This window comes from Aythya marila (genome assembly GCF_965140915.1).
Source record: "Aythya marila genome assembly, chromosome: 19".
Classification (NCBI taxonomy): domain Eukaryota; kingdom Metazoa; phylum Chordata; class Aves; order Anseriformes; family Anatidae; genus Aythya; species Aythya marila.
The window spans coordinates 11889478-11904764 of NC_139060.1; the positions used below are offsets into that span (position 1 = coordinate 11889478).

At 34.3% G+C, this 15287-nt stretch overlaps 1 protein-coding gene across 11 annotated transcripts in view; it reads left to right on the plus strand.

Moving 5' to 3' along the window:
• RALGPS1 (Ral GEF with PH domain and SH3 binding motif 1) overlaps positions 1-15287 on the plus strand; it is a 118409-nt gene that overhangs the window by 84055 nt on the left and 19067 nt on the right. For all 11 annotated transcript variants that reach the window (XR_014318810.1, XR_014318811.1, XM_082775552.1 and 8 more), the window contains 2 exons: positions 989-1082; positions 7749-7816. Coding sequence is in view for 9 of the 11 variants with exons in the window: in XM_082775552.1 (XP_082631678.1) it covers positions 989-1082; positions 7749-7816 (162 nt within the window). In the remaining 2 variants the exon portion in view is untranslated. The remainder of the gene's footprint in view (positions 1-988; positions 1083-7748; positions 7817-15287) is intronic.

A 15287-nucleotide genomic window follows, 5' to 3' on the forward strand; every position in this document is an offset into this window, starting at 1 on the left:
ATATAAATGGTACAGTTTTGGAGCGTTTTGAATAAAAAAAAAAACTTATATTATGAAAGATATTACTCTTAAATATATACTTATATATTTATATGTAAGTATATATATATATATACTTATTACTCTTAAAGATATACTTATATTATGAGAGATATTACTCACGTATGCTTAAGTATCCCTTGTCCTTTGTTGTAGATTTTGATATTACAAATTATTTAAAGCTAGGAATTAGGCATAATAATGTATGAGTCTGAAGAGCTAGATTATTATTCATCTGTCGTGTTCTTATTGTGACTTTGATTTTGTCTGAATATTTCGACAAAGAAACCTCCTTACTTCACTGACCCTATCTTTTGGGAGTTATGACAGTTTCTTTCATTGCTATTTATTAATTTTGAATGCTTTTGTTAAAATCAGAATGAAAATTAAAATGTGTCCTTGAAGAAACAATCTTCTGTAATAACATGTGCTTTTAAAACATTTGTTGTTATGAAACCATAAAAAATCACATAGTACAAGAACCATGTGTTGCTGTCCATACACCATACCCTCAAAAGATTTTTCTTTCTGAATTTAGTATCTTTGTATCTTAAGCATTGTAATTTTTGAAGTCTTCTCACCTTGTGCATATGAGAATCAGTAATAGCCATTGTTGCAGGCTTTAATTTTCCCCCACAAAAGTTAGTACAAACTCCACGCAGGGCTTGCATCAAAGTAACTCTTTTCTGCTTTTGACGTAGCATATAATATCATCCTGTAATCTTCCTGATGATGAAATATATCTGTGTTTTCTTTAACAACTGAGCATCACTTTCACTTAATCAAATATTTAACATCCTTTTAGAGACCAAGCAATAATTCTGCCTGATTTATTCTTTAGGAAATATCACATTCTATGTTTACATTGAGATAACCATGAGAACTGGGGGGAGGGAAGGATTTATTTTAGATGATCGAATATTCATCTTGTTTTGTTTTAACACTACAGATCATCTCACAACACTGCCCCATGTGCAAAAATATTTGAAGTCTGTCCGTTACATAGAAGAACTTCAGAAATTTGTAGAAGATGACAATTATAAGTAAGTACTATTCTTTCCTTCAGGTTTGGGGAATTTAAAGGAAAGATCACATGGATGTTAGTTTGATTCATAGTTGAACAAAAAGCTGTTGACAGAAGATGCTGTGTGGGGTTTGTCTGGAGTTCTTCATATTTTATTAATAGAGTTGGTAATACCAAGATGCCTGAATAAAATCCAGAATGACTGTTGTTCTTTATGACTCTAACCAGATTTCCAAAATACCTTTGTACGAGTTAAAAGCAGATGAAAATCTAATCTTCACTACATTATACCATGTTTGCATTCTGGAAATTTTGTTCAGAAACACTAGAGCCATATCTAGGATGTCCAGAATTGACTCTGTGCTATTGTAAACTGTACATAAAAGACATCTCCCAAGCAACAAGCCATAGGACAAGAGAAAATGGCCTCAAGTTGCAGCAGGGAAGGTTTAGGTTGAATATTTGGAAAAACTTCTTCGCTGAAAGGGTTGTGAAGCACTGGAACAGTCTTTTCCAACCTAAATGATTCTGTGTTTCTATCTTCCAAATTCAAATTTGTATTTGAATTACTATTAAGCTACTACTTCAGTTATAAACCTGACAATTTGGGGGAGTTGAGAAAGAGCCAACCCTCACAGTGGTGTGAAGTAGACACCATAGAGCGCATTGATTTTAAATCTTGCAGCCGAAGTTTTATATAACTCAACCAAGGTAGATGCAGTGCTATTTAATTAGCTATTGACAAATGCAGTACATCTATTTAGATGAGCAGAATTAGAAGTGTTCAAGGCAACTGGATGTTCAGTAATAGGAGGATGGTATGAAATATTTCAGAATATATTTAGGAGAAAAATGTTGAGTTCTTTAAAACCAGTCTTAAAACCAGTCTTGTTACCAGTTTTATTAAATACTTAAGTTAGTGCCTTGTCTCAAGAGTTCTGTGTATCTAGACCATATGCTAATAAAAGTGTTGGAAGGGTTCGTCAAAGTAATAGGTGATTGGCATATCACAGAAGAAGAGTCAGAGTCCATCTGAAGTAACAGTGACATAAAAAATCAAAATAATTTAATATTTATTCTAACAAGTATTTATGGTGTTGATCGGTAGATGTCCCTCAGAAGTGAGATACAGCCATGCAAAAGACAAATACATGCATACTCTCTATCAAATATAATATTTCTAGGAAAAATTAAATTGTTAATACTGCTTCACAAGAAGCTGGTGAGACCTTGAATGGAGTGCTCTATGCGGTTTTGGTCATCTGTGCTTAGAATGGATTTGAAAAAATAAAAAAAGATGATGTGTTGAGGAGAATAAAGTCTGTTTTGTAACACCAGATTAAAGGAAAGCCTGGGAAAGCAAAAGTTGAGGTAACAGAATCGCTATATGTAAATACTATTAGGTAAAAGTAGGAAGGGTAAAGAGCAATTTAAACTGCTTTGTAATGGTAGCACAAGAATAAATGAATACAAAAACTATGAGCTCAACATTGAAATGTGGTTTTTAACGATCAGTAATGGAATTCTGGAATAGTTTCTTAATCAGAGTAGAGACACAAATAATTAGATAAGTTTGGGTTGAAACATGATAGTTAATGAAATGAAGACTTGGCTGGTATCTGTGAAAGCAGAACAGATTCAGTGAGTCAGAAGATTGTATATTCCCAATGTGGGAATACCTGCTTAGTTTATATGGTATATCAGCATAAAGAATGGCCCACTCTAACCATTCTGTATTTCTCTGTAATTATACCTGACACTGCTGTCATACAAATGCAAAATCATGCTTAGATTGTTCAAGGAAATAAAATGTGTTGCCATAAGACACACCCCCACTGTCCCCCCTTAAAATAAATAAATAAATAAATAAATAAAATAATTAAAAAATAATTAAAAAACGCTATTGAGCATAGGTTGAGACAAATGTTTTTTCTTTTTTTTCTTTGTTTTTGCACATAACTGTAGTTGTTAACTCCAGTTACCAAAGTTCATAGAGTGGCCTCAGTTGAAAAGCACCTTGAAGATCATTTAGTTTCAACCCCGCTGCTCTGGGCAGGGTTGTCAGCCACTGGAGCAGGCTGCCCAGAGCCGCATCCAGCCTGGCCTTGAATGCCTCCAGGGATGGGGCATCCACAACCTCTCTGGGCAACCTGTTCCAGTGCCTCACCACCCTCTGAGTAAATAACTTCCTCCTTATATCTAACCTAAATCTCCCGCCTTAGTTTAAAACCATTCCCTCTTGTCCTATTGCTACCAACACACACAAACAGGCGTTCCCCCTCCTGTTTATACCCTCCCTTCAAGTACTGGAAGGCCACAATGAGGTCTCCTCAGAGCCTTCTGTACTCCAATCCTCCCCACCACCTCCCTCTCAGTGTATATTAATGTAGATATTCTACAAGGCAGGAAAATGGTAGCGTTCACAGATTTTGACTGGGAAAATGAGAAACTAAATGACCTGTTAATCATCACATGCTGTCCCTCAGAGAACCCCCAGATTCTTCTATTTAACTCTGGTTCAAACCGTTGCACATACAGAGCTATTCCTCATCCGGTTCAGTTGATGTAAATTCTTGGGATAAGTGTTTGTGGAACTTTGCTTTTCCTGAGAGAATGATTCTAAAAGTGAAATAACACAGACAAAGCATTCTTTTTGAACTGATACAAGAACTGCTCTGTATATTATCAGGACATACATCAAATAGAGAGAAAGTCTTCCAAAACGTGACCACTTGTTTGGGGTAAACTCCAGCAGAAGTTAAGCAAAAGAATCTGAACTAGCACTGGGTAGATCACTTCAAAATATACTTGGCAGGTTTGTGCTTTTGTGTCCAGCTGATCACAGATACTAAGAATAGTGATGTTTCTGCAGGAAAATGACTTGGCACAAAATAATTTATCCGTGTGATGTTTTCATTGCCAATTATACTTGCTTTGTGGAATTAGAATTCCTACCAGAGTACTGATGATAGAATGCATATGTCCACCCTTTTTTTCAGTCTTGTGATACTGTATATTTTTCACAAATATAGACACATTGTGCAATAGAGGCACATTGAACATCTACACTGTGCAAAGATTTGTGTTAAGTATAGTCTGCAATTTAAATCTCAATGTTAAAATTTAATAAGTGGCCATTATTTACTAATTTCTGACGTGTCATTAAAGTCACATAAAGAGCAAAATTAAACTGAGCAACAATTTATAAAAGTGAAGAATTCTTGTTTCTATAGGTTTTGCAGCTCCTGGGCCAGAAGCAAAAAAGTGGTTATGGTGCTTTATTTGATTTTTTAGAGAGACTTGCCTCAAGGCTTTCATTAACTCTCATATCTTAGTAAAAATAGATGAAACAATTGATCTATATAAGTTTATCACACCATGACTTAATATTTAGAGAAACTACAAGTCATGAGTAACTCCAGTTTAAATTTGAAAATCATTTTAACCTTAGCAGTGACCTTGCTGATAATGCTTTAAGGTATTTGATGTATCTTACAGATAATTAAGTACTTCTATTTGTACATTCTTAAGTACAGTTGTTTGTGAGAAAGAGTATCTCAGTCATATTTCACAGTTTTTTTTCTAGGCTTCACTATGGCTGGGAAAAACTGGACTGAATTCACAAGAGGCATTAAAAAGAGGGAAAGATTTGGTTCTTAGCATAAGAAATGGTACTGCAGTTTGTATACATTGGTCTGTGTTGGAGAATCTTGACCTTATTCTACCAAGTTTGTTTCATCAGAATAAAGCTTTAAGTTCAAGCCTGTATTTGTCAAAACTTAACACATCTGCCTTTAAAGAAATCTATTCCTTTTCTGCTTGTGTATTTTGTTTTGGGTATTTGATTTCACATTTTCCTCTTGGTTGTCCCTAATAGCATTTTTCCCTTCACAGCATTTTCTGGTCCCCTGCCAAAAGAAACTTTAAGCTTTAAAAAAGCTAAGTGTGCTAAGATTTTTATAGTGGGAAGGAATCTTCTACCTCTTTCTTTTTTCAGTGGCTGCTCTTTTTGAGCCAGGGAAAGTATTAGTGTACTCTGAAGAGGCTGCTTGACTTGTGGGAGGAAGAACAGAACTACCTCGGTACCAGGATGTCGGAGAGAAGCTTAGATAGTTGCCCTACAATGTATTGGCAGGATCCCAACACACGTTTCACCAAATTAGAACTTCAATTACACTGAAAAGGAAAATTTGGCAGCCACTTTGTATAAACAAAGCTTTTCTCTTCAATTTTTTTTTTGCCAGTCTAATTGCTTGCTTTTGGTTTGTGCTTGTCAGCAAGTAGGAATACTCCAGAAAACCCCTGACAATGATGTCATATCTTATAAATAATAGATTTTCCTTGCTCAGCCCATGTACTGTTCTCTGCAGAAGATGAGAAATTAAATATGCTGGTTACAAGACTGAAGGAGAAAAATAGGAACCAAAACATCGGGATTCCTTCCAATTATATTCAAAATATATTGCTAATCATCATTTTCTCAGGGAATCACCAACAACGAACAGGTTTCAGAGATACCATGATGCAACTACTGCAGAATCTTTTTCCTCCCCCAGGAGTATAAGTGATCTGAGGAGAGTGCTTGTCCCCAGGTATGCAGTTTTTCCCTGAGCTAGACAACAGTATCCAAACACTGTGGCATCATGCCACATCATTTTGTAACCTGCCATGCCTTGCAGTCGTTCCAAAACAATTTTTTTTGCTGAACTCTCAGAATGATTAGGTCAGACCCAGTATTCTCCACACCTTATTCTTGGTCCTTGCTAGGATAAATAGGCATGTTTTCTCCATTAATCTTCTTACTCAATCCTTCACCTCTGTCTTTCCTTCAGAGTTACTTTACTGTAATCAAGAAAGACAGTCTGGGGAAAGGAGGCTGTGCCTTACTGACAGCCATAGAGAAGTCTTGGCTGAGAATCCAAATTAAGAAGTTTTAAGGGGTGTTTTTAAAGCTGTAAGTTTAAAGAAGCAATTCTGTAAAATAGGCAACATCAGAGTACAGCAAACCCAAGACAAGGTATTTTTGAGGTTTTCTTTAAAAAGGTTGACACCAGTTTGCCTAAATGTCTTAAAATTCTATTTAAATAAAATTAGTTGGAGAAGTAAAGAACCAATTAATTCTTCTTTGACTTTTTATCAGTGTAACAATGCTTGTATTCAATCAGTAGACAACAAAATGCTTCCAACAGCTGCTTTGAAACTGGGTTTATTTGCTTTGTAAAATAATTTCTCAGAACAACTTGTAAACATATTAGCTATCAGAAGTTGCTGCCAAAAATCATGTTAATAAGTTTTTTTAGACAGTTATTTCCTACCAGTTAAGATGAAGGCCTTCTGCATAAGTCTTTTCCTTAACTTGTACTTTTAACAGAAAATTCACATGATAGGACCCTAAAAAAAATTAAAAAATAATAAAAAAAAAAAAATTCACATGATAGGACCGTACTTACAAGAAGAGACCTCAGTAGCTTCTTTTTCTGTTTTTCCATAATGAAGTGAATTCCCATGTGATTAACATCTGTATCATGTTTTGAGTTTTCTAACTTCCTCACTACTGTTTTCCTGGAGAGGCATGTTGTCACTTAGTCATTGAAATCATGTTAATGGGGAGGAGAGGAGAGGAGAGTCTGGGCAAGAATAATTCGTTACCTACTTGAAGTGCATAACTTTGAGCAGTTAATCTAGCAATATCAGAAGAATATAAATTCTAAAATGTGAAAAAGGACTGTGGGTTTGTTTAAATAACTTCACAGTAAAACATAATTGATGATATTTGAACATGGTGAAAAATGAGCTGGGAGGTAGTTCCAATAAAAATCTGTATACATGAAGGACAAGGTAGGAAGGAAAAAGATAGTGCCTACATGATATTTTGAAATGCTGTCATAGGGTCCTTTCCTCACCCCCTCTTTATGGTTTTATTTAAAGTTAAGTGCGTTAAGTGGGTGTTTAATGCTGTGCAGTGACATCAGTTATTTCCTTTGGTTCTCTTCCTATTACATTAAACTTTACTTAACAGTGTCATCTTCTGTACTTTTGCTGTCAAACTGGTACAGAACACAGAGAGAACTGTCAAGTTAAGAGTGCATAAACTTTAGAGGTGGCAGAAGTCATATGCATTAGAAGATCAAGACATGCAGAGGGGATGTATAGCATTATAACTTTGTTCTAATAATCTTTGAGTATTAAGTGCTTCCTATTAAGCTTTGGTCATCTCTCCCCTCTTATGCTTCTTTTCTATAGGTTATAGTAACTAATATTTTTAAATCTCTTTTCCTGATTCCACATTTCCACAGGATAACAATAATTTCCCTCTTCATGCATGGGGAATAAAATGTTTGCTATTTGGTTTCTCTAAATTTACTGACTTTTTAATTTTTTTTTTGTTTTGTTTTGTTTGTTAAAGCGAAAGTCTATGAAATTATATTTATACATTAATGGGGAGTATACAATATCAATTTCCATTTCTGCTTTCATAGGCTTTCCTCCCAGTTTCTTTCTTGGATCTAACAGGTAGTGATTTACTTTTAAAATGTATTGCTTTGTTACATAATGAAATAAATGACATATCCAGCAAAGTAAAATTGCTGCTTACCACTGCCAAAATAATTGCTTTAATCAGATTCTTTCAACTTTTATTGAGAAATTGTACTATTAATTTGTCTAAACATTTGTTTTTTTCCAGATTATCATTAAAAATTGAGCCAGGTAACAGCTCTCCTCGACTGGTTTCCTCTAAAGAAGATCTTGCAGGTATAAAAGTTTATTTGAAAGTTTGAGTAAGAAAGTAACGTTAATTACAGAAATTTACTGAAGTATACAGGAGAGCCCATTAATCGATTTCAAATATGGTCTTTTGTTGCAATTAAAAAATTATCTTTTAAAGGCTGTTAGAAATTTGATCCCTTTCTGTGCATATGGCCATTTTCAGAACACCATTGGTCAAAAATACCACTCTTGTTAAAATCTGATTTTTACTACAAATTTTTACAGGGCCCACTTGTGCTTGGGTTATCATTTTCCTTTGTCTTATAAATTGTCCTCCTTTTGTGATATTCACCCTTGAATGTTCTTAGAGTGACAAATTATATCCCACATAACAGGACTGATTTTGCACATATCAGCATTCATTTGGCTAAGCAAAACAAATCCGTTGATCTTGAATGAATGAAAGCAATTTTTTGTTTTCATTCTGATCAAACAATACCACCTCAGCTTATTATGGTTTACTCCATAGTCATAGCTCTTTCTTTTTTTCTTAAGAATAAATAAAAATAAATTTGATTTCAGAAGTAAGACTTAATTTGTGGAGATTGCAGATGAGGGGTATACTGAGTAATTTGCCTTTCGGGGTGGCAAAGAAGCAGCATTTTTTATATGATTTATTAGTAAGTATTGTATCTTTAATAAGAAGCAGAAAACCTGTTGGATTTTTCTCTGCTCTTTTAAAAACCCAGTTACCCCACAGTGCATCTAGAATTAATCCCTGGAATTGACCAGTGCAAATCGCCAAGTGGCCCAAATAGATTCCCACAAAGATTTTCCACTAACCTTATTATTGTGTAAGAGTCTACTGCAGGACCGTCATTCCCAGTAGTATTGCTATGAACTTCTAAGTCCACCAGCAGTTCACATGTATTTCAGTAACATGAGTCATCAATAGGGTATTCCTGATTTGTGTATAAACAACTGGGGTTTGAGGAGAACTCAGAATGTTTGTTAGCATTGGAACAGAAAATAGATTCGTTGTATGGTTGTGGGGATTTTTCATTTTGTTTTGTTTTTACAAATGTTTGCATTTTTGTTAGCATTTTATAAGTGAGGCAGGAAGAATTCTTTCAGTATAAACAAATCAGTGCAGTGAGTAATACAGGAAATTCTCTTTTCAGGTTTCTGTGTAAACTGAAGCACAAATTTGAGACAATTTCATTGTGTAAAGGGGAAAGACACACGAGAAAGATTCATGTGAATGATCTGTTCCATTGAATAGGTTACTTTACCTCTTAACTGTGAAAATAGAGCATGATGAGAAATATTTTTTTAAGAAATGCCTACAAAGATCACTTGTAGGGTATGCATGTACAATTCTTGTGTCTTTTTAAAATCTTTTAGATAGCAGTTGATAATGTTTTGGCTCTGGACATCCTCTGTCATCAGGATATATTGAAATATATAAAATTATATACTTATACATATAAAACTATTTTTTTCATAATCTCACTCTTCTTCCACCTAAACAAAGACTCCTCTTCATACTGATTACTGCTATGGACATGCATCAATGAGCAACGCTTCTTAGAATTTCCAATTGGACTGAACATTGAATGTGTTATATTGGCACTGGTTTTCTAAAAACCATCTGAGAAAAGGAACTAAGCATGTGTAACATTTTTATTTAAATGTTAAAAATTAAAATGAAAAAATAATAAAAATTAATGTAAAATTAAATTAATTTTAAAATTAATGTAAAAATTTAATTTACAGATGAAGAGAAATGTAAACATTTCTATGAACAGACTAAACAAACATCAGAGTATATAAAATATACTTAGGAGCCATTGTCACAAAATCTCTTCTATTTTAATCTGTTAAGCTGAACAGCCTGTTTTTTTGTTATCACCATGATAAATCATATGTAATTTTAAAAAAGTGTTTAAAAACAAAAGAGTACATTTCTCATCTGACAAGTAATTTAATTTTGCATTCAAAATGACTTTTTTCATACCAAAAGACAGACAGTTTAAATGAGAAAGAAGGAGGGAAAAAACAACAAAAAAAAAAGAAGATGCTCATAATGAAAGGAGAAAAGTAAATATGGGTGTTCTTCCTCCACCTCCTGACTGTCTATATTGGCTGCTGTGAGTCCGTTCGTCCCTTCCTAAGTGTCCAATGGGCAGTATAGGAAAAGTACGGCTTGTCTCAGGTTGTGAATTCCATTCCTGGAGTCAGATACGTTTAATCTGATCTTCAGTCTATACTGTTTAAAGGAAAAAGAAATACAATCTGCAGAAATAATAACTTGGAAGAAAACATTTCTGTGGTAAGGTGCTCTCCATTCCTCTTCAATGCTCAGTTCTATTAATTGCTGGGTAAAATATAAGGAAGTTAGTTCATATGAGGAATTTTTCGTAACTATTAAGTTCATAAGGTGTTCTTGGTTAACACTTTGTACAGACAAATCAAGCTTGATATTGTTTTTGTGAAGATATTTTTTTTCATACTTGAAACTTTAAGTAATTGGTTCTCTTCATGGAATTTTATGCATTAAAGGCAGACATACAAGTGGGTTTTTTGTTTTGATGGCTTTTACTTTGTATTGCTCACTTTTAAATGCTTTATACCAGGGTTATGAAGTTAACATTTCATTAGGATGATTTTGGAAGTTCAAACTTCAGTCATAGCAACATAATATCATCACCAATACTGTGTAATTGTTAACTGAGGGCTTAGACTTCATTACAGCTGTAATGGAAGGCAAATAAAAATACAGTTCTAAAGCAAGAAACAAGAGATTTGAACTGTCCTGAGCCAGGCAAGTAATGTGGCTTTATACTACAGTGAGTTTAGCTGGAGTACACAAATACTGACTGGGTCAATGTTGAGGTGAATAGGAAATTGTAGGTTATCTAGCAGTATTAGGAGAGAATGAACTTTCACCTCTGAATCTTCAGCGCCCCTACGTGCTCTGTAAGGTTGCTTTATTCAGAATGGTGAATAGAAACCAATTCTTGAGTCATTTCTGTTGCTTGCTTTTTCTGTTAGTATTTCCTTCAACAGATTGACGTGCTTGTAGACTGCTGTTTCTTGCTCAGCTGGAGAGTTCTCATTTACTGCCAGTTAGACAATGAATGCCACCAGCATTTTGTAAAATCCAGTTGGATTTTTTCACCTATGTGACTGCAAAAATGCTACTAAAGGCATTTATTAGGCTTCAATGGCTACTTAGGCTTCAATGTACTTTACTGAAGAAAAAAAAAAATAAAATTAATTCTCGAGGAAGGTTAGTTAAGTAAGTTACTATGAATTCACATCAAAATTTAATTAAGCATGAAGGCAGTAACTTATTATTTATTTCACAACATTAATAAATATAGTCATCCACATTAGTCTTGAATAATTCCAATGTAAGATATACAAATACCAGTAATGAGTTATTTGACCATTGAGAATTAAAATAGCACATTCTAAGTTATTCAAATGAACATTATTTTGATTGAAAATTCATTCAAGTCATATTTTGAGATTATTTCCACTTCAACCTTTGTGCATCAGGAGTAAACCCTTTGTAGTCAGCAAGCTATGATCCTGAGATGGTTTGAAAATAGTTTAGGCTGCAGTTCAATGTTCCAGTCAAAAGCATAGAAGTCCTATGTATAGTCCATTAAAATGGACTATAAATAAAGGCTCTTGTCCCCAAAAGGCAGTCATCAGTTCAGTTCTCCTGATAGTTAGAAAGTTAACATGTTATTAATAGCTCTAATTCTGTTTGATTCTGTGGTTAAGTTCTGCATGTGACATATTTGCTTCTTATAGGCTGCCATATGTTTCCAAGTATAAAGAAAAGTTCAATATGGTGGTAATGATTCCAAAGTTTATGGCAGACATAAGTGCAGGAAATGATATCTTCTTCATGTCCTAAAGCATATATACTTGTGTTGATGATAGAAACTGATTTTTCTTTTTCAGCATTGTGACTTCATATTCTACCCCACTTCAGCATTCTCTCTTTCAAAAGAAGAGTAACAGTTTACACTAGCCAGGGATGTTTTTTTTGTTTTGTTTTGTTTTGTTTTGTTTTCCCTTGAAGTATCTTTAGGAGTGTGAAGCCCAATAAAAACAGCTATATCCTCCAATAGTCCTGTTTGCTGGACTGGAGAAAACCATGTGTCCATTTTCCACTGTGGTTGCCAACTGGTTTTTCAGTAAATTTTGAACAGGAGGCAGACATCTGATTAAAGTGAATTTCTTACAACCAGCCGTGATTTGTATATTATTAGTGGCTATGATGGTCTTATTTAATTACCAAACTCATATATAACTGTGAATAGTGCATTCACAGAAAGTTTTCATGCTTTCCAAAACATTGTAGAGATTCTTGTTGCTTGCAAGTAGCATTTAAAAAGGAGCTTTAAACTGTTTAATTGTATGTGTTTGAGGAACTGTGTCATTCACACAACTTCCCTGGCAGCAACTTAAGTCAGTTCATTCTGCCTTGCTATGGTGAGAGGGAGAAGGAGGGAGGAAGGGAGAGAGTGAGGGGGGCTGGGGAGAATATGTAACTGGAGAGCTTATAGTATGCTAACTGTTCACAGTTTCCAGTTGAATTAGCTGTAAAAGACATCTGTGTTCCTGCAGCGTTGGCTAGGAGGTGCCAAGCATTTATGGTACAGCTATTAAACAGATTATTTTGGAAGGTATAACTTAATGTATTTTTCCAGAACAAAAGAAAAGTTCTAATGTAATATATAGCAAATAAGTTAGCTTTCTAAGCAACTTAAGTTCCTTAGAATTTGCACACTAAGTGTAACTCAGTATAGAAACCTTTATGCATGTTCTTTATCATCATAATGCTGAAAAGTTCAGGACTCATGTGCTAATCAGAATATAGAAAATGGTTGCTTGCTGTCTGAAACATGTCTATCCTGTCCTGGAAGACAAATATAAAAAGATAAAATAATATTAATATAATAACTATGCCCAGGAAATCATCTCTCTATTATGAAGTGAGTGACTCAATGACCAGTCTTCAAGTTTTTGTGTGCTTTAACTAACCCTTTCGTGAAATTAGGAGGGGTTTCTAGCATTTAGAAAGCCTTTCTAGCAACATCTAGGCCTCAGCAATGGGCCCTTTATTTGGGGATTTTTGTTATGCAGTGCTCAGGGACAGTTCCTCAACCTTCCTTTGTTTTAGTTTAGTTTATTTTCATTTTGTTTTCTATGTTTTGTTTTGTTCTGTTTCTTCTAAGTGGGCCTCAGTATAATTCTTGACAGGACAATAAGTAGACCAGAGGTTTTACCTTACTGCCCTAGAAGGAACATGGAGCAATTAATCTGAAACCAATGTATTTTCCTTTTTGTTACTGGGATAGATTCCAGCTCATTGTGTTGAATCCATTCAGTTTTGAGAGCTGCTGAAGAGCTTTTAATATGTATTTTAATTATTAGAAGTGATAGATTCATCAGATGTGAACTATGTGATATGCAGGACTTTAAAATGTACAAAGAAGAAGAAAGAGATAGTGGAATGTTAGCACATTTGTAACTCTCTGGAAGTAGGTACGCTACACTAGTGACATCTCTAAAGTACTCTCAGAGTTTTAGAATTTAAAAAAAATTCTATGTAAACACCAAGTCTGACATTTAGTTTTGCCATTTGTTTTACTGGTTGCTTTGGCAACTAATAAATAGTTTGTGTTAAGTGCTTTAGCAGCCAGTCTTTCTGTAGAAATGCGGTTTGTCTAATCCTCTCGCAAGTGCTCGATTATTGCTTCATGTGCATAATGTCTGCTTTTGCTATGCTGTACTTAAACTAGAAATGGCAGAACTTTGATTTCTTCACAAAAAGTTTACAGACCATTCAGAAAACATTGCTCTTTAGTTTCAAACTTATGCTCGCTTCTCATCTCTCCCTTTATGATACTTTCCCTAAAAATTTTTAAAACTCACTTGAGTATTTTCAAAATAAATTAATACCAAATAAATGTGTGGGATTCACATGTTATCATCAACCACTAAACCCAGCCAGAATTAGTGTGCTCTGTTTTTTTTCTTAATAGACCAAAGCTTCCTAAAAATTGTAGGATATTCTGTAAAAATCATCAGAGAAGACAATCATGATGAGTTTTTAACTTTTTAAAATCACTTTCTAGTACTTTCTATGACTTCCTTAGCAAATGAGTCTCTTTACTATCCTAGTTTAACTTATACTTATTTTAACTACCAAGCTATTAACTAGGAATGCTAAAAATACATAAAACAGCCAAAAGACAAGGGATTTTATCTACTCTGTGTCTCTTTCTTAATTTTTGCAAGTTTTTTGTTGATGGATTGATTAAAGTTGTGTGGTTTTTTGAGCTCAGACTTCAGAGTCTGAGTTTCCTTGCAGCTATGCTGTCATAATGGATATGTCTTCACTGTCACTATAGATGTTGTCCAAACTCACACATTACTCTGCAGATCCAGCTGCAAGAAAATCAGCATTTTTACTGAAGTGTAAGTAAGGGTTTTGTACATCAGTGAATTTATAAAAGTAACACCTGAAATTGAAAATGTCATCTCTATTCAGGGAGCACCTGAAGGAAATACACTTAAGCATGTTAGTGCAGTCAGAAGTGCATTTGAAATATGGTTAGTTGTACCTAGTCTTAATAGACTGGCACAGACAAAAGTGTCCTAGGTTTCTGATGGGCTTGTCCAGTTTGCTGACTATATTAAACTAGAACAGGGATCTTACCTGTACTGTAACTTTATCTTTTACTATCATTAACCTATTTCCATGATTCTACTCTTGGAGATACTGGATTGAGAATTACTGAGCAGACTCTTCTACGGTTCATTTTGTATTTTATTTGATACTTCATATATTAGCATCAACAAACTCCCCTCAGTGTCCACATCACTTAATTTGTAACAGCTGGTCTCCTTTTTTTTTTTTTTTGGCAATTTTAGTAAAGGAAATAGGCCAGAATTGAATAGTCCAAGAAGACTGAACTATCACACATGCACACAGGTTTTTCCTAATACCAATGGAGACAGGTGAATGGAGCCACGCTTGCTTAAACTGTACGTGGCCATTAAGGGACATCTTTATCCTGAGATACCATCCCAGCATGATTCACTGTTACACTTAAATTTATGGGAAGGAAAAATATAACTTAATTTGCTCATTGAATGTTCTATTTTTCTGTTAATTGTGTTTAGACATTAGAAAAGACTGATGCATCCGTCAGTGTTTATTCACTCGTTGCAAACCATGCTCTTGGAATTATTCTTTAAATTAGTGGATGTGTTCAAATACAAATTTGAACATAAAGACTACATCAAAAGAGGGCCACACTATATTCATTCCAAGCATTCTTGGCAACAGTAGGGGGTAGCATTTGGAAAAATAAAAATTTAAAAAATTGGTCAAACTATTGTTGTTACAGATTTGAGGGGGCTATGGAGAAACACCTTATAATAAATTGCCTAATAAATGTATTCTGGAGCTCTGTAAATGTAAAGT